At 41.3% G+C, this 19,295-nt stretch overlaps 1 protein-coding gene across 1 annotated transcript in view; it reads left to right on the top strand.

The window, feature by feature from the left end:
- GRIN3A (glutamate receptor, ionotropic, N-methyl-D-aspartate 3A) overlaps positions 1-19,289 on the top strand; it is a 165,039-nt gene extending 145,750 nt beyond the window's left edge. The window contains exons 7-9 of the mRNA XM_011990036.1: positions 10,226-10,390; positions 11,736-11,812; positions 16,157-19,289. Of these exons, the coding sequence (XP_011845426.1) occupies positions 10,226-10,390; positions 11,736-11,812; positions 16,157-16,496 (582 nt within the window). The 3' untranslated portion in view covers positions 16,497-19,289. The remainder of the gene's footprint in view (positions 1-10,225; positions 10,391-11,735; positions 11,813-16,156) is intronic.
- Positions 19,290-19,295: the final 6 nt, after the last annotated feature.

Raw genomic sequence — 19,295 nt, forward strand, 5'->3', positions numbered from 1 at the left:
GAGGCTGAGGCAGGAGAATCACTTGAAACCAAAAGGTGGAGGTTGCAGTGAGTCGAGATCACTCCACTACATTCTGCCCTGGGAGACAGAGTGAAGCTCCATCTCAAAAAAAGAAAAAAAAAAAAATGCTATACACAAAATGTTTTATTGTAGCAATATTTGTCATATATACAATAAATAATAAGATTTAAAAACTTAAATACCTACAGTTTGGGAGTAGTCAATTATAACAAAAACAATAGGGATAGTATTAGGCCACTAAAGTTAATAAATAAAATAATAGTTAGAAAATAATATTTTTAGAAATTAATATTAAAATAGTTTATTATGTTAGAAAATAAATTCTTTTAAAAGCATAATGCAAACTTGTTATATCCTATGTTTAGAACTCTGAAAAATATGTGTGCCTAATATATATGGTCATTGTTCAGCAGAGAAAATGGAGAATTGAAAGTAATTGTTTTATAGTACAAGGATTATGGGTAATCTCACATTTAGTTTTTAAAAACATTTTTCTGAGTCGTTTTAATAATAAATTTTTCAAAAACACTGCACAACAGAGCTAGTGTGGCAAATTAAGTGCCATTTCAACCCTAAAAGATGGTCGCCCAAGCTTAGAAGAGATGGGGGCTCAAGAATCGCAAGAAACAGGGAGAGAGAAGAATCTTCACAGCAACATGGGCAGCGCCATGTTGATGAGCCACTAAGCAGTTTCCAGGTTAGAGGAATGCAGAGAGTGCTGTCAAAATCCTTGTTTAATCCAAATGTGTGAGCACTACTCACTTAGGCTCATGCAGTGTCTCCCTGGATTTTGTGTTAATAAATTATCTCCTCTTCTGTTTCTTTTGTTAAGTGTGATCTTTCACTATGTCTTGGTAAATGAGAAAATTCCAGGTTCTCTGAATGAATCTCTTTTTTCTCCATCTTCATGATTCTTGTTAAATATACATGTTTTAATTTCGAATGAGTGCACTGCATAATCTTACCTAACTCTCTTCAACCGGACTTTCTCCTCTGGGAAACTCTGTCTTTGGTATATTTGGAGCCCACATTTTATGTGGATATGATTCTCCTACTTCAAGAAAAGAAATGAGACACAGGGACAAAGTATAGAGAAAGAAAAAGTGGGCCCAGGGGACTGGCGCTCAGCATACAGAGGACCCACGCCAGCTTTTTCTTTCTCTATACTTTGTCTCTGTGTCTCATTTCTTTTCTCAAGTCTCTCTTCCACCTAATGAGAAACACCCACAGGTCTGGAGGGGCAGGCCACCCCTTCAACTCCCCGACAAGGGGCCATATGTATAGACACAGCAAGGAATCTGCCAAGTTCTTCTGAGCAACTAACTACTCTTCTGGGCAAAATAATCAGGAGGCAAAAAATAAATAGATAGATAGATAGATAGATAGATAGATAGATAGATAGATAGATAGATAGATAGATAGATAAAATAGATACCAGGTCTTCAAAATTAGAAATAGCATTTGCTTCTTCCTTGTCCTGCTTCCAAGCATCTATGAGTCATCCATATTTCAGAAGCACCATAGCCTTTTTCTTTTCCTTACCTCTCATTAAAATTATTGTTCCTCCCCCTGTCACCAGCTCTCTTATTAAGGAAAAAAAATTTTGAACATCAGCATTTGGCTGTGCAGATCCAGAGAGGAGATGATACAAAGCTTAGTGCATTAGGTCACTGAAAAATACAATTATTCTCCCAAGTTCTTGAAGTCGTTTTGCTCTGGGGAAAAATATTTAATAGGAAATCTTCAGAGTAAATGTATTGAACACTTACTATATACTAGGCTGTTGGAGACAGGCAAAAGCAGCACAGCCTTACCCTGTCAGAGAAGACTTCCTAAAACAGTCTCCACCCGTTCATTTCTGAGATCTGCGTCAGGATACAGTCTATCTCAAAAGAAGTTATATTCACACCTTGGAGCTAGAAGACCTTAATCATTTAAACAGTACATATATTGAATCAGATTATACGGTTGCAAGCAACAGATTTTTTTTTTTTTTTTTTTGAGATGGAGTCTTGCTCTGTTTCCCAGGCTGGATTGCAGTGGTGCAATTTCAGCTCACTGCAGCCTCTGCCTCCCAAGTTCAAGCAATTCTCCTGCCTCAGCCTCCCGCGTAGCTGGGACTACAGGCATGTGCCACCATGCCTGGCTAGTTTTTGTATTTTTAGTAGAGACCATGTTGGTCAGGCTGGTCTCAAACTCCTGACCTTAGGTGATCCACTTGCCTCAGCCTCCCAAAGTGCTGGGATTCCAGGCGTGAGTCATTGCACCTGGTTGCAACAGATTTTTAAACTTAAGCAAAAACCTATCAAAAGAATAATGGGAAAGCTCGATGTTTTGAAGTAAGAAGGAGAGTAACAGATGAAGCCTCGAACCACAGCACTCCAAGGATGCTAATGCAGGAACTAGGGAACTATGTCTTTGGGGCACTGACATTGGAAATGACTAGCTCCCAGCACTTTTGATGCCCAGTGTTTCTGCTTCAGATCCACCTTGGCCTGCCTTGAGTCCCATGTTTTGCCTGGTGAACAGGGAGTAGGGAGTCTGTGATTGGTAGACACACCAAAACCACGTGAAGCAGGAAGAGGGCAGTTCCCCAAAGAAAGGATTCTAAGAAAACAAAATCGGCACATTCCACCTGAAATTTTTGCATTCAGTTTCCAATGTTTTACTTCAGTAATTTTAAATATTTTTTGTCCCAGTTTCAACAGTAGATCCCTAGATTGGTGAATATTAGCATGATCAGGTCAAGCTAGCAAAACTGGGCCTTGTTTCCTCTCCTTTTAATTGAGAATGTCCATCTCCACCCTTCTCTCTTAAAGAACTGCTCTAGGAAGCTTTTGTGATATAATGAGACTGTTTGGATCAGGGGTGGGGGGAATTATACAAATTTATTTTATACAAAAAAATCCTAGTTTTCATATGCTTTCATTCATTTGTTTAAAAAACATTAACAGTGCTGGGCACTGTTCTAAGCAATTAGAATATGTACCGAGCAAAATGGACAAAAATGCTGCCCTCCTGTAGCTTACATTCTACTTTGGTAGGGAAATAGGCAATAAACAAATAATCACATATTATGTCAGGAGAGAAATAAAGCAAAGTAAGAGAGATAGATCGTGTCTGAAAGAGGAGGGAAGGGGGAACAGAATTTGCCTTTTTAAGCACAGTGATTAGTAAACTTCACAGATAGGTGACATTTGAGAAGAAACCTAAAGAAAATGAGGGAAGGAGCAATATTGATTCCTGGCAGAAGAGTTTACAGGCACAGAACAGAAAATGAAAAGACCCTCAAGCTGCAAGTTGCTCAAGCTGCAAAGTGAACCAGTAAGAGAGAAGAGGAGGAAATAGATCTTGTAAGGTCTCATGGACCATTGCAAGAACTCTGAATTTACTCTGCAAGAGGTAGAAAACCATCACAAGGCGTTGAGCACAGGGGTGACATGACAGCCATTCTTACTGTTGTGAAGAAGACAGAAGTCGTTAGGGAAAACAACTAGGAGGCTGTCTCAATAATCTAGGTGAGGTGAAAGGTGATGGTGGCTTGGATCAGGGTGGTTGGTGGAGGTGGTGGGATGTTGTTGAATTCTGGATATACTTTGAAGGTCAGTTCCACCATATTTGCAGATACACAGGGTAATGGGATGGTAGAGAAAGACAGGAATCAAAGATGGTTCTAAGGTTTTCTCCCTGTGTCATGGCAAGGATAGAGGTTCATTGAGATGAGAAAGACGGTCCAAGCAGCAGGTTTCAGGGGTAAAATTAGGGGTTTGCTTTTAATGTGTTATCTTTGAAATGTCTATTCATTACCTAAGTAAAGAGGCAGAGTAGGGACTTAGGAAAGAAAAGCCCCCAACTCTTGGGAGTCATTGACATCTAGGTGGGATTTAAAGCTGACTCTAGATGAGAACATGAGTGTAGTTGAAAAACTGAAAGCATGCCTATGTTTACAGTCAGAAAGATGAAGAAGAAAAGCAAAAGAGACGAAGGTACAACAAAGAGAAAGATGGCCGGGCGCGGTGGCTCACGCCTGTAATCCCAGCACTTTGGGAGGCCGAGGCGGGTGGATCACAAGGTCAGGAGATCGAGACTACAGTGAAACCCCGTCTCTACTAAAAATACAAAAAATTAGCCGGGCGAGGTGGCGGGCGCCTGTAGTCCCAGCTACTCGGGAGGCTGAGGCAGGAGAATGGCGTGAATCCGGGAGGCGGAGCTTGCAGTGCGCCGAGATCGCGCCACTGCACTCCAGCCTGGGCGACAGAGGGAGACTCCTTCAAAAAAAAAAAAAAAACAAAGAGAAAGGAGTATCACAAAAACAAAGTTGAGAAACTATACCAAAGAGGATGGAGTAATTAATGGCGTCCAAGCTGCCAATACATAAATAACGTGAAAACCGACCATTAGATTTGGCAATATGGAGGCCATTTTTGACTTTTACAGGAATTGTTTGACAGGTAATGGGAGGGGACAAAAGTCTGATTGAAGTGGGTCTCAGGGAGAATGGGAGAAAAGGAATTAGAAGCAATGAGTATAGGCAACACTCTAGGAAACCAGAGAAATCAGGTGGTTGCTATGTGTTGGGAGGTGTGGAATGGGCACAAGGAAGGAATAGCTGCATAGATCTTGATTAGTAACATCAAAAATAAATGATGAGTGAAACTCCCTTGCTGGAGACTTGAGAACTAGTCACTAATCTAGCTGTCAGATGTTTCAAGTGACCACATCTGAACAAAATACAAAGCAGGGTTTGGGCAACAACAAAGTTTATAATCTTATCCTCTACATGTTACTGATCCGGTCAGAGACCACACCTGTGATAGTACGAACATCTCCTTTTATCTGAATTTGGTCCGTTCCTAGAAATGTGTTGACTAGTAAATTTATCGATGGTGGAAGCCCTTTCCATTATTTTAAATGGAAAAAAAGTATTCACAACTCATCCAAAAATCTCAAGCAGTTTCCCTAAATTCACTAAAATACTCTTAGGCACCTATAGGTGTTTAATATCTAATGCACAATGTATAGATATGTGACAATCTACCAAGAATTTCTGTATAATATAAAACATTTAAAACATTAGTTGTATAATGCATAATTAGTTGGTATTCCTGAATGCAATATGCAGAGTACAGTATCAGACACAAACTGTTTTTTCTTTATAGTGTAGTAAATATATACTAATGTAAATTAATAATAAAATGCTAAAGAAACATAATGAATTAAATAACATTTAGAAAAATGAAATACATAAGCAAGGCAATTTTTCGAATGATTACTTACTAGTTAAAGAGTTGCCTAAGTGAGATGGGGTGGGCTAGAGTAAGTTTGTGAAGGACCAAGTGGAGCAATAAATGCCTGAGATTTGTCCCTGGCTAAATCCTGGGACAAGCTGGGTGCAGTGACTCACACCTATATTCCCAGCAATTTGGGAAGCGGAGGCGGGCAGATTACCTAAGGTCAGGAGTTCAAGCCTGGCTAATATGGTGAAACCCTGTCTCTACTAAAAATACAAAAATTAGCTGGGTGTGGTAACGCATGCCTGTAATCCCGGCAACTTGGGAGGCTGAGGTATGAGAATCGCTTGAACCCCGGAGGCGGAGGTCGTAGTGAGCCGAGATTGTGCCACTGCACTCTAGTCTGAGCCTCAGAGTGAGACTCTGTCTCGAAAAATCAAATCAAATCAATCAATCCTGTGACAGTCTTCTCTCCTTGGCCCTTGAGTCTCTGGAAGTGTGTGGCTATGAGCTAGCAAATGAAGCTGCAGCTGAAGCAATGGGATAAAGGGGGAAAAAAAACCAACCTCGAAACTTATGTTTGTTTGCATTCTTTTTGCATTCATTTACATGGCTTTTGACAGCATGAGACGGGACTTCTGCTTCCATTTCTGAATGTGCTACCACTCAAGTCACTTGGCAGCTGCAATTATCATTTTGTCTGCATCACCTGAATGTATTTTAAACATTTGATATTGAATATTCGTAACTCCTTCTTTTCTTCCTCTGACCAGTAATGAGTATCAAGTTGAGCAGTTTTTTACTAGAAAGTTTTCACTTGATAATATGGGGAAGATGCACATATGCATAGCACATTTAGACAATGTGATCCTAGGGGAGGAACCCCTGAATTACAAAGGCAGCTGTACATCTTGTCGCTCAGACTCAGACACAATTGAAACATTTTCTCTGGTGTTCACAGGCAGATGATAGTGGATTTGCCATTCCAGTGGGAGTTTTAAATAAAAAAGTTTGATAGTCGTTATAGTGAATTGTGAGAATTCAACTAGAAAAGGATACCTATAAATGGCGATCGCTTGACAAGCATTGCAGGCTTTGGCATCAGACAGTCCTGGATCCGCAGCCTGGATCCCGACTTAGTAGCTTGCATGATCTTGGGTAAGTAAGGTTATTAACCCCTATGAACCTCTGCTTTCTCAAATGTGAAATAAGGATAATAACACTTAACTTACAGGGTAATTATAAGACCATAATACACGTATATTGTATCTGGCATATGTATTAAATGCTCAATTTAGAAACAATAACTACTTCTGTTAGTCTATTAGCATGTGGGTATAAACAACAGAAGTTTAAAGAAAAAAATGTATAATATAAACTGAATATGGCCTATTTGTTATTGAGGTACTAAGAGAAAAATTATTGTTTTTAAAAGACTAATTATTGTTATGCACAAGAAAACAGAGGAAGCCATGACTATAAAGGCAAGATGACTCACTGCAAGTTATATTTTTCCTCCTCATCTTGGCAGTGTCTTATAAAAAAGCAGTGCCCATCTTCTCAGAGTCTAACTGAATGTTTAATGATGTTAAAGTCCAAACTAAATTCTCCCAGTCTGTTCTTAATCCACAGCAATAACTCACTGAATCTTTCATATTATAGCCATATCCTGTATACACTAAAATAGGTCTAGGTCAAGGACTATTTTCAGACACATTTGTATGTACTTTCTGCATGTCAGGTTTATATAACTAGTCGCCATTTGCACACAGAGATGTCCCGGGAAAATCCCTAGTACCTCTGAAGCCCTAGGGGTCCAATGTGCTTCCCTACCAAACCCTTTCCCAGACCAGCATTCCTTGTTTCCTAGGGCTGGGCTTCCGCCTGCATTCCCAAATCATCTGCCCAGTTTTCCTGCCTTGTGCCAGTCTCAGAGCCCCCACTCAGCTCTAGTCTTTTCTTTTCTAGGGACCGTAACACTGGTCTTTGATTCATAGTCTGCAGTACTGGCATGGAGGGAGAGAGATTTCCTGAGCTAGGCTCCAACACAGCCTGAAATCACCGAGCTTCGCTTCTGAGTCCTGACCCCCAGATAGACTTCCCTATGCACTCTATGCCTATGCCTGAATCATGCCTGGCTGGCTGTTTCTCCAGAATTGAGGTGGGGAGAGGTGGGAAGAATGAAAGGAAAACCCTTTAAAGAGAATGGGAGGGTCATTTACATCGGACAAATGAATCAGTGAAGACTGTGGGCTCTGAAAACAGACTGCATGGGTTCAAATTCCAGCTTCACCTTCACGAGCTATGTGACCTTGGACAAGTTATTGAAATTCTTTGTTGCTCAGTTTCCTCACTTATAAAATGGAGATTATACCAGTTATTTACCTTATAAATTGTCATAAAGATGAGGCAAGTTGCTACATTGATAAAGTGCTCAGAATTGTGCCTTACACATATTAAATGTTAAATAATTATCAATGATAATGATGACCACAAGCTTCCAGCAAAGGGGTAACACCCAGGCTCCTTAGTACGGCATCTGAGGATTTGCCTAGTGTGGCCCTGTTTCTCTCTCACTGCATATCTTTGTCCATGTGTGCCATTATAAAAAAAAATACCTGAGACTGGGTCCTTTTAAAGAAGAGAACTATATTCCCCACAGTTCTGGAGGTTGGAAGTTCCAGATCAAAGCACTAGCAAGTTTATTGTTTTAGTAAGGGCCTGGTCTCTGCTTCCAAGATGGCACCTTGTTGCTTGACCTCCACAGGGGACAAATGTTGTCTCCTCACATGGTGAAAGGGTGGAAGGGCAACGAAAGGGACTAGCTATCTTCCTCAAGCCCTTTTATAAGGGCACTCATCCCTTCATAAGGGCTCTTAATACCAACCCTTGGAGTTTAAGTTTAAACATATGAGTTTGAGAGGGACAAATACATTCAAACTATGGCACTATTCATGCCTTGTATACTCTTCCTTCAGCCACAGCAGTCAGTTTCACAACACTATACCACTGTCCAGGAAAGTCATGTTTTCCTTTGTTTATGCTACTCTCAGGTTAGTGCGTTCACTTTCCCCACCCAACTTCCCCATCCTGCCTCTCTTATTCAAACGTTATTTCATGCACCAGCTTCCCCACAAATCCCAGGAAGCGTGGATCAAATGTATCATGGAGGTATATGTTTGTTTTCTCCCTAGACTCAAGCTGTTTAAAAGGAAAGACACAACGTCCTTCTATCGCCATCCCATGATACACAGAAGAGTGCCTAGCACATAGTATTAACTCAATATATTAAGTGTTTTTAATTCTACAGGATTGACTCTTGTCATTGATGTCAATGGCTAAATAATGGCTGTTTTAGAGTACATGTGAGGGTTTTCTTAGATAATCTACACAAATCACTTAGCAAAGTGCTGGCCACATATATTTATTGTGACTAGTACTATTGCTATAACTGCTGCTGTTTTTGTGTATAGCAGTATAGCAGAAAGAGCTCAAGCTTTGGAGCTGAAGAGAAATGGAATGAAAGACCAACTTTGCCACTTAAAAGCTGCAGGAACTCCAATTTCCTTAGTTATAAAATTGAGGTTATAATATCTATTTGAATGTAAAACACTTGGCAGAAAGTAAGCAACCAATAAATATCATTAGGTTCCTTCTCTTTCTCTTCTATGCCTATTTTTGTGGCTTGGCTCAGTTTACTACACTTCTCTGGTCTCACTTTCCTCCTCTGTAAAAATGAACTAGATGATTTCCATGTTCCCTACCAGATCCAGATTTCAAAGTTACTGAACTCACCATCTTTTTCCCCTTGAATCTACTCATTCTCTGTCCCTGAGGGAGGTTCTTTCCCTGATAGCTACCCAGTATATTAAATTGTTTCAATTCTCTATCTCTATCTCTCTCAATCTCTCTCTAAGAGACCGTAAAGTGGTCCAGACCAGGGCGTTGGCACAACTCCACGGGCCATTTGCACAGTGGGATTAACATACGAATAGCACCTGTCAACTGAAGAATCATGAGCTTCATAAATTCGGACAGGAGATCTTTATTTCTCATAAAGGGTTGTGGCCAGCGGGCCAGCCATCTTGCAGAATGGGAAGCATAGCCTCAGCAGAAGCTGACAGCAAGCACTTCAAGGGAGGGGTAAAAGGGAACAGGAATTTATGCTGAGTGGGGTGGCTGAGTATACATATTGAATAACCTATAGGAGGAGTCATAAATATTTATGAAAAGAGATACATGCACATGTGCAGTTGAGCTTCATGCCTCTTCATAGGCCCCATGTTCAAAAAATGGTGGTGTTAGCGTGACCCAAGGGTGGAGTTTTTGGTCTTCTGATGTCCAAACGTGAAGCTGAGGACATGAAAACCCTCACTGTGCATCCCCTACAAGTTGGTCAAAACCATCTGGAGATTGTGGTCATCTTTTAGGAAGGGTGCATTGTGAAACTGGTGAGCTGTCACACTGAAACTGCAAAGAGGGAGGGAGAATCTGGTTATGGCCTCAGATGATTAGCTAAAGGTGATGAAGCAATGAATTATCAGCTTCTTGTTTTCCAGAGCTAGCTTCTGCTTACTTCTTAAGAAAGAATTATAGCTAAAATTAATAAGGAAGGGATATACTGAGGCATGGTAGACCTCCCATTCTATCAAGGCCAGCAATTCAGTTTTTAAGGTTTCTCCGGGGTCCCCATGAACAAGATAAAGTTCGTTCAGTCAGTTGGAAAGCTTTGAATTTTATTTTTATTTCTCACACTCTAGGCATTGGGAGATCCTCGGCAGCCCTTAGTCCAACCCTGGCTGAATTCCTTTCATGATGTAGAATAAAAGTCACAGAACACACAGGGAGAAATAGTCTCCAGCTTTCCTTGAGTCCAGAAAAAATGAATATCCATCTGAAAACCAAAGAGTGCACGAGCATTGGGCCAGGTATATCATTGTATTCACGGCCTTTTCTTTCCTGTTCTGTCACAGACTTTGCAAATGGGCATCAAACACTTCTCTGGACTCTTCGTGCTGCTGTGCATTGGATTTGGTCTGTCCATCTTGACCACCATTGGTGAGCACATAGTATATAGGCTGCTGCTACCACGAATCAAAAACAAATCCAAGCTGCAATACTGGCTCCACACCAGCCAGGTGAGTGCCACAGGTGTCTTGCTCCAATATTCTTAAACTGTAGAATTCCTAGTGATGGGAGGATCCAGAGCCCTATGTCAGACTGATAAGTCATGTTACCACAATAACGAGGGTGGGGTAGGCACTCTCATTAGAGCAGAAGGAATTCTCTCTATCCCATTAATTCACATTTCCCTTATATTGCTATCCCACAGTGCTCCTTCCTTTCCTATAACCCTCCACTGTTGCTCATAATAGAAGCAATAGAACTTTTTTTAACCAGGTTTCACTTAATAGTGACAGTCTGAAGAGATGGTGTGAAAGATTTCCTAGGTTCTTTTCTTGCCAAAATTGAAACCTATTACATGAGTTTAAAGTCCCTGGTCCCCTTTAAGCAATCCCACTTCCCCCTGTTCTCTCTGCTTCTTCCCTGGTCCAGAGAAGTTTGAGATCCACTGGGGCCAAGGCCAAACTTCACAAGGTCGCAGTTCTCTGCTGTAATCTAGACATCAACACACTGATTTACAGGGAGAACAGAAACTGTCAACCAGACTGGCGATTCAAGCACACTCATCTGCACATCTCTGCCTGAATGAAATTGGCATGGAGACCCAAAATGTAGTCAGAAGGCTTCATAATGATGGAAGATCTCTAACAAAGGGAGTGGTTTCACTTGACCACAGCAAGGCTGGATGAGCCATCCTGGCCTCTCCTGTGGTGAGACTGCCTCCTGCCCCTCAGTGTACCATGGATTACCTCCCAGCAGGGAAGATGTCGCTTCTTCTGCATTTACCCCACTCATGTATTCATATACCCTCACGCTAACCTCCTCGCTTTGGTAACACTTTTCTTTTTCCTAGATAGGTTACTATCATTGGTTTGGTTACAGTTGAACCCTGTTCTTCCTACTGTCATCCTGGGAAGTATTTGGTCCTCTAGGAGAACTCCACGTATCTTCCTTATTGTATCCTAATATGATTAATTTAATTCTCAAGAGTCCTCCTTCCCTTCTTTGTTTTGGTTGTCAATAATTTTGTACTTTTTACTCATCTTTAGCAATTGTTGAAGGCCTTTTGCTACATATTAGTTATGATTGTGCCTCCTTATATCACATACTGTCTTATAATACTGAGCTTTCCATCAGAACACTTTGTTTATCCAGGTGGAATAATAACCTCTAATTAGAATTTTTGTTCCCTTGAGATTTGAGGCTGAATGTTGATCTATTTTTAGGCATTCCTGGAATTTGTTTAAAGAGGCCAAGGTTTGTAATGACTACATATACCATTAAATGTCAAGTGGTTCTTCGTCCCCTGACCTATGTGTTTCTCATAATTTCTACATGTGAATCTGTTCTCTCCACCAGAGATTACACAGAGCACTAAACACATCATTTGTAGAGGAAAAGCAACAGCATTTCAAGACCAAACGTGTGGAAAAGAGGTAAGAAGGGGCCAATGGCAACTGTCTTTATATTTGTAAAATAATATTTAGAGATCTAACTGTATAAATAATTATTCAGATCAAATCAGGACAATTTAACAACAGAATCAGTATAAATAGAGGGAAATAAAACATAGAATAAAAAATGTATATGGACACTAAAATGCAGTGTACACAATATACTGTCATGGTTAGAAGTGTAGCCATGGACTCTAGGATCAACCCTCTTGATCCAAATCCTGTCCCCAAGACTTATGATATGTGTTACTTTGTGTAAGTCATTGATTTAATATCTCTGCACCTCAAGTTCCTCATTTGTAAAGTTGAGATAAAAACAGTACCTATTTCCTAGAGTAGTTGTAAAGATTAAATGAGATCATACATGTAAATCTCTGAACGAAAGGAAATGCCTAATAAATATTAACTATTATTATGTACAAAATACATGTAAGAATTAATGAATACTGCAGGCAATTAATTTCATGGTTTACTGTCTTTTGGCATATTTCCACTCCCTACTCCTTTCTAGCACTCTTAAGAACAGAGTATTGGAAATATGAAACAGACATGTCCTGCCTAATTCATTTCCTGGCACTTTTCTACAAACTCCCTAGCAAAGAGCATCTTATTAATAGGAAATAACAAACATTAAATGCATTGATGACATCTGAAAATCGAAGCTCTTCACTCTCACCACACCAGGCTGTGGATGACTGTTCCCTAGTTCATGGTGACTAAAGATATCAGAAGCACTTGGGTCTGGTTCCTGGCTGGAAGTTTCTGCTGCCTGCTGCCTAAGGCAACCCTCCTGATTCTTTCATACACCCAGAGGCCTCAGATGAGGGCATCAGCTCCAAGCAACTGTGTCATCTGTGACATATCCTCAGCTCAAAGCTTGGCTTTCTAGTTTTGAAATCTGACACACCTCTCATCATAACAGAAGAAAAAGGGATGGAAAACAGGATTCTTTTTCATTGTTAGTATCTCCTCTGGGACTGCTGCAGTACCCTTCTATCCAGTCTCCATCTAGCTTGTCAGAATCATTTCCTTTATCTCTTGAAGTATCTCTTTCCAGTCAGTGAGCACTCCTCCCGCCTCTCTCAGTCTGTGGTATTCCTGCATCGTATTGCAAGTCTGTTAGTGACAAGCTATATACTAGTCCAGCCACAGCTGTTCCATGTCATGTTACATCTATTTTTTCTATTTTTAATATACATTTTTAATAACAGTAACACAAGAAGACATAGCAGCAAATATATCATCTTACAATGACAAAATATTTGTTTTCCAGCTTCCTGTTGACAGAAACAGGAAGCCCAATAATCCCATCTCCAACTGTGATATGATTCATATTCACGTCTTTCTCACATAAATTGAAAGCCATTTGTGTCTTTTGACGCAACTTACCCACTTTTCTTGGCAGATTCCCTTCCTGAACCCCTTATTTTGAGGAGCTAAGGAGAACAGGAGCTCATGGTTTAGCTTGGGCTCACATTTCCTGTGCCTACCTCTATACAGCCCAACATTAGCAGCCTGTCAAACCCAACGAGTGTTTGGCATCCCATAGCTGTCATGTCTCTTTGGAATAGTCCAGTGGAGTACTGAACCTCAGTGTTACATAATTGCTCCAGGGAAACCTATTTTTAGTGTTAAATACCCATTTTTAGCATTAAATACAGCTCTCTCACTGGTCACATAACACTCTAAGACTGAAGAAGGCTTGAATCAAAGCAAAGCCTAAATGTTACTGAAGCTAGGAGTATAACACGCGCCGTGGGTTATTTTTTTCCAAGCAGACACTGAGTCTTACACTCAGCATTTGTCGCCTTGCACTCATAGGTACCCACATCAAATACCAGACAACTGGTGATACTGGCAACTAGAATTTGGCACAAAGTCCAGCATTTGTTTATTCCTCTATATTATATTACCAGATAGATATACAAAGCTCTGGAGAAGACCAGTCCAGCTATCTTTACTTACCTTATCACTGTGGCTGTCTAGACAGTCGAAGAAAATGTGTAGATGCTCTACTCTCAGGTTTTCCCTGCTATGAACCATTGTATGGCATTAGAACGCTCTCTCCCTCTTCTCTTGGAAGAATATCTATGTAAATGCTCATGCCTGCTACAACTTGACATCCCTCCCCTGTGCTCCATATTCACTGAACAAATAAAAGAGCAAATAGATAAATGAATGGATTACTAACACGAGTTTGAGGAAACGCTTGGAGAAATTTTGGGCCATGATATGGAAGTAGGTATTACCCCTTATTCATTTAATGCAGAGAAAATAAGGTACATATTACAGGAGACTATTTAGATATAGCCCTGGGTTTATTCAACATGTGATTTCACATAAATTTTTGGTCTATCCTTCATCTCACTGGGTTCCCAATCAATACACGCCACTCCCCTTTTCACTTTCCTCTCACCCTAAGAAATACAAAAATTATACACTTTAACAGCACAACCACAATTACTTTGAAATTATTCAAATTCAATAGGAAAAGATTTGAAGAAAAATATTAAAGGGAATTATCAAGCTAGAAGGAAAATTATATCTCCTCTCTGATTCAGGTCTAAAGTCAATGGAGCTGTAAGTGGGTTCATTACAGAACTTTTACCCAGCCCAGGATACATGAAAACTGAGTTCTGGTGCCCTCTGCTCATTTATATAAAACTTAGACTATGAGGCATGTTAAAGAACCACAGCGTGGTTTGGAGTATGTGTTTTAATGGCTTGGGGCATGTGTAAGTTGGTCTTCGCTATGTGATAAATCATCCCAATACTTAATTTTTTAAATAGCAAGTTGCTTACTAATTAATGGATCAGCTGTGCAGTCTGCTGATCTGAGCCAGACTTCGCTGATTTTGGCTGGGTTTGCTCATATGTCTATAGCCAACTTTGGGGGCGGAGGAAAGCAGCTAAGGGCTGTCTGATCTATGATGGCCTCAGCTGGGTCAACTGGGAAGCCTGAGGATTCTCTCCATATGGTCTGCCATCATGCAGCAGGCCATTCTGGACTTGTTCACATTGCAGCAGGAGGGTTCCAAGAGAGTGGAAATGTGCAAGACTTCTTAAAAGTTTAGGCTTGGAACTGCCACTGTCATATGTCTGCCACTTTCTGTTGGCCAAAACAAGTGTGAGAACAGTCCTAACTGAAGCAGGGAGGAAAGCAGATTCAGCAGAGGTACAAGCTGCAAAGTCACATTACAGAGGGCACAAATGAAAGGAGAAAAGAAGGTTTATGGCCACTTTTCATAGAGACTTTATTATTCTTCTCTTTCCCCTTCTCCCTCCAGATTGTCCCCTTCTCCTGGCAACTAAGAGTCCAGGAAAAAAGTAAATTCAGTTACATGAATGAGAACAAAAACACAATGGTTTGGTAGGGTGTTTCTATTTAGTTTTGTCCTGTGGTTGATTGCAAAAGTTGTCATAACCCTCCTACTCCTCCTTCTGCTTCTCCTATGGTAGAAAAAATCAGCAGCTATGCTGCTTAGGGCTCTAATCTGTTCTTGTAGTGAGAAACTCTTCTTATTGCATAAGTGTCAAAGTGTGTTCCAGAAACAGGCTCAGTCTCCCCCTGTGACTATTTGGCAATAATTCTCATGCTGTCTATAGCCATCTCTCCGCGATGGTAGTAGGTGATAGGATGCAAGCCTAAAACAGGATTGCAAATTGCTTTGTATACGACTTTCATTATCCCAGCAAGAAACTGAGGGCTTTCTTGGAATTTTTTAAGCATCAGACCTGAACTGTCATTCTCAACTCACATAAAAAACATCCCTATAGCAAGAAACACTTTGCTGAGACCTGTGGCTTATATGCTTTTATTCTCCCCCAAAATCAAGTAGTAAATATCAGGATGGTCCTGTGGGACTAAGGATGAGCCATGTTATGAGATCTGTCAGCAGGCTGATGCTCAGAACCCAACAAGTGAATAAACAGATTTCGCTTTTATTAAAGCATCATCTTTCAAACCATAAAATGTTTCAAGGTGTGGCTAGTTTCTGAGCTTCCCTTGCAGAAAGGAAATTAAAAGCAACCTGAGGTTGTTCACAAAAAAAAAAAAAAAAAAATGTGCCATACCCCATCCTATCAGCCCTTCAGATGACACCCGATTCCAATTTCAGAGCAGCATTGGACTTGAACTTTTGAATGTTCATGACTCCTTATTGCCCCATGACACCCTAGCAGGGAGTCTGTCCATGGCTTTGTTACTTCGTCTCTAAATGCACACCCAGCTCCATATTATTGACACAGGAAACGGCTAACAGATGAACAACAGCACTTTAAGAGCTGCAGAATGGAAAGTAAGTCTAAAATTTCTCTGTTTCCTAGGTCCAATGTGGGACCCCGTCAGCTCACCGTATGGAATACTTCCAATCTGAGTCATGACAACCGACGAAAATACATGTTTAGTGATGAGGAAGGACAAAACCAGCTGGGCATCCGGATCCACCAGGACATCCCCCTCCCTCCAAGGAGAAGGGAGCTCCCTGCCTCGCTGACCACCAATGGGAAAGCAGACTCCCTAAATATATCTCGGAACTCAGTGATGCAGGAACTCTCAGAGCTCGAGAAGCAGATTCAGGTGATCCGTCAGGAGCTGCAGCTGGCTGTGAGCAGGAAAACGGAGCTAGAGGAGTATCAAAGGACAAGTCGGACTTGTGAGTCCTAGGTGACCACACTGCTCCCCTTTCTCAGTTCCTGACCCTCCTCTGAGCCCTTGAGACACTTTGTAATGCTCTTTTGTAACTACCGACAAAGGTATGGGGAAGCTGAGGCCTAGGTCTTCTTAGAGGTCAAGTCTGCTCTCCCTAGCCTAAAATGCAGCAGCAGCTCCTCTCAAGCTCACTCCCTAGGTCTCCAGGGTAGGAGTGTTTTTCTAGCAAGAATCTTAGTCAGGAGTAAGCTCTGTGTGAGAGATCTGTGAATAATCAGATAACCCCAGCTCCTGTTAACCTTTTCACCAGGTGCCACAGTAATATTTCTGGTTTTTAGCCCTTTCTCTGCACTACCAACAAGAGATAAAATTGTTACTCATACTTATGTCTTACTGGGTTGTTGGTTTTCATCATAACACAGAACGAGGTTATCCAGGGTTGTAGCTTTTGATACAACTCCCCAATCTAGATTGATTTCTACATTCTGAATGGGGAGCAGGTAAGAGCAGAGCACCTCCCACTGGGGGTAGGGTACTTAAAAATTAACTCATTCGTATCATAAAGGTCAAGGATTGATTGGACTAGGCAAGAGCCATGTTTTTGAGAAGGTTCCGGATCTCTGACTCCATCCTGTTTAGTAAGAACAGGCTTATTAACACGCCACTGTGAAAGGGGAAGGGGATGTGGTAAGCAGAAACAGAAGACAGGCAGAAGAGGCATTAAAAATGCATATCATGCTTTTAGAACAAAAGCTCTGGGCCAAAAAGGCAATTTGGCTAAAAAATGAATAAGACTACTTCTAATGTAATTAAGCATCTCCACTATGGTGTGTGCCTTTTATAAAGAAGAGAGAAAAAGGCAAAGCAAGGTTGTGGCCTTAGGTTGGACCTGGAATATCCCTGCTTATTGCCTATAATGGAATAAGTGACACTGTGGGTGAAATGTTCTACACACCACACACTAGGCCATTTTCAGATCAGCAGTCACCCATCGCTTAGCATAGAAATCCCAAAACCTCCAGCCTGGGAACACCACCAGCTTTGACCATTCAAGACTTTGCCGTGCGCTTTGCATATCTGTATAGAAAATTAAGTCAATTCCCCATCCTCATACTCACTCATCTCTGAGGAGCCATGAACAGGTTTTGGTCCCTCTAATGATCCTCCAGCCTCATCTAATGCCCCCCAAAGACTGATACAAGTAACCTCCCCTCTGCTTAGGCGCCGCTTTCTTAGCATATAATGTTTAGGCAGCTAGGGAAAGGAATATGGGTCAGTTCTCAAATGTCAATGTAGATAAGAGTCATCTAGTGGAGAACTCATCAGAGTGCAGATGGCCAAGACCCTTCTCCAGAGATTATGCGGTGGGGGGTGGAGGTCTAGAGGTGAGCTCAGAAACCTACTGTTAGCCAACATCCCCAGGTGACTGACACGGGTGGTCTAAGAATTACTCTTCTAGAAACACCATTCTGGAAGTTTGGCTGCCCACAGGCATGAGGAGAAGCATGAAGAGAAAACCTGTTTGAGAAGTTTGTTTTGTTTTTTAATAACTTTAGCACACATCTGCTGATTCTCCTTCAACATCCTCACCCCCACCCCTGGGCACCATTTAGGACAAGACGTCCTTATTTATCAGTTACTTGCTTTATCTTCCCAGGACTCATTGTTCCACTCCCAATCAATCTGAATGCCTACAATAAGTTCAGGAGCTGTGCCAAGAACTTTCCTCTTTTACAGCTGCAGATCATTGGAAAGGTGTCTCGATCACAAAACTTCTCCCTCTACTACTGGATGAAATGTCTGCATTTCCACCAAAATCTACCCAGTCGCCCAGGGAATAACAACTTAAGCTGTAGTTAGATAACACCTAGTGATTAATTGGCTAAGAAAACCCTGGAGTGGAGGGAGGCTCGGAGATACTGATACGGATGTGGGAGGGCTCCAAAGTTAGAGGTCACCAATTCCACAGATGAAACAGTTCAATAATGAGGAAACAGGTAAGCCCTGAACACAGAAAAGGACAATTCTGTGTTGAAACACCCATCCCCTGACGTTCTCACCCCAGGCCCAGAATTAGGTTTGCAGCTGCCTTTGGAAGATTTTGCCCCTTAGCCATCCCCACCCACTTGCAACAGCTAAGGATGCTGGAGACTCTGCCATCATGCTCTGCGTGCCCCTGAACCTCTGTGCTGCCCAGAAGGCTGATGTACAGGTGTACCTCAATCCACATTACAGCCATGCTCCTAATGTACATGGACATTTTTGTAACTCAGCTCATATTCTGACTGTATTTGAGAAGCTGGCTCTTTAAGGGAACCCAGAGGTGAATCCTTTTGTAAAGTAAAGCACCCTTTTGTAATGCAATTAATTATCCCTTAATGTATCTGTTTTGTAAGTCTGAATTTTTGTATATCGGGTTTACCTTAAGCTTCTCTAGTGAGGCATTCTGAGCAGTGGTGATCACATGCCAGATCGTCCTGCATATCCACGAAGTAGATGACCAACGCACGCTCCTCAAACATCTTTGGAGGAACTACCTGGCCAAAACACTGGCCAGGATGCAGCAAGCAGCAGCAGGGGCTGAAGGCAGGCTTACTGCCGTCAACATTGCTTGAAATGCCTCTATGTTCTGAATAAAGAAAAACCATAATTGCTTGTGGTGAAACGAAGCAGTCTTCATGTTAAGTAGCAATGGTTATTTTTACTGGTAGTAATTGAACAGTGTTTTGCAATTTGTGAAACGGTGTATTGTGTTTTGTAAAATGTCATGAAATGGTGGGTCCTTGGAAACCTCCTTTCTGTTCAGCTCCACCT

This window comes from Mandrillus leucophaeus, unplaced genomic scaffold, assembly GCF_000951045.1.
Source record: "Mandrillus leucophaeus isolate KB7577 unplaced genomic scaffold, Mleu.le_1.0 Scaffold368, whole genome shotgun sequence".
Lineage (NCBI taxonomy): Eukaryota > Metazoa > Chordata > Mammalia > Primates > Cercopithecidae > Mandrillus > Mandrillus leucophaeus.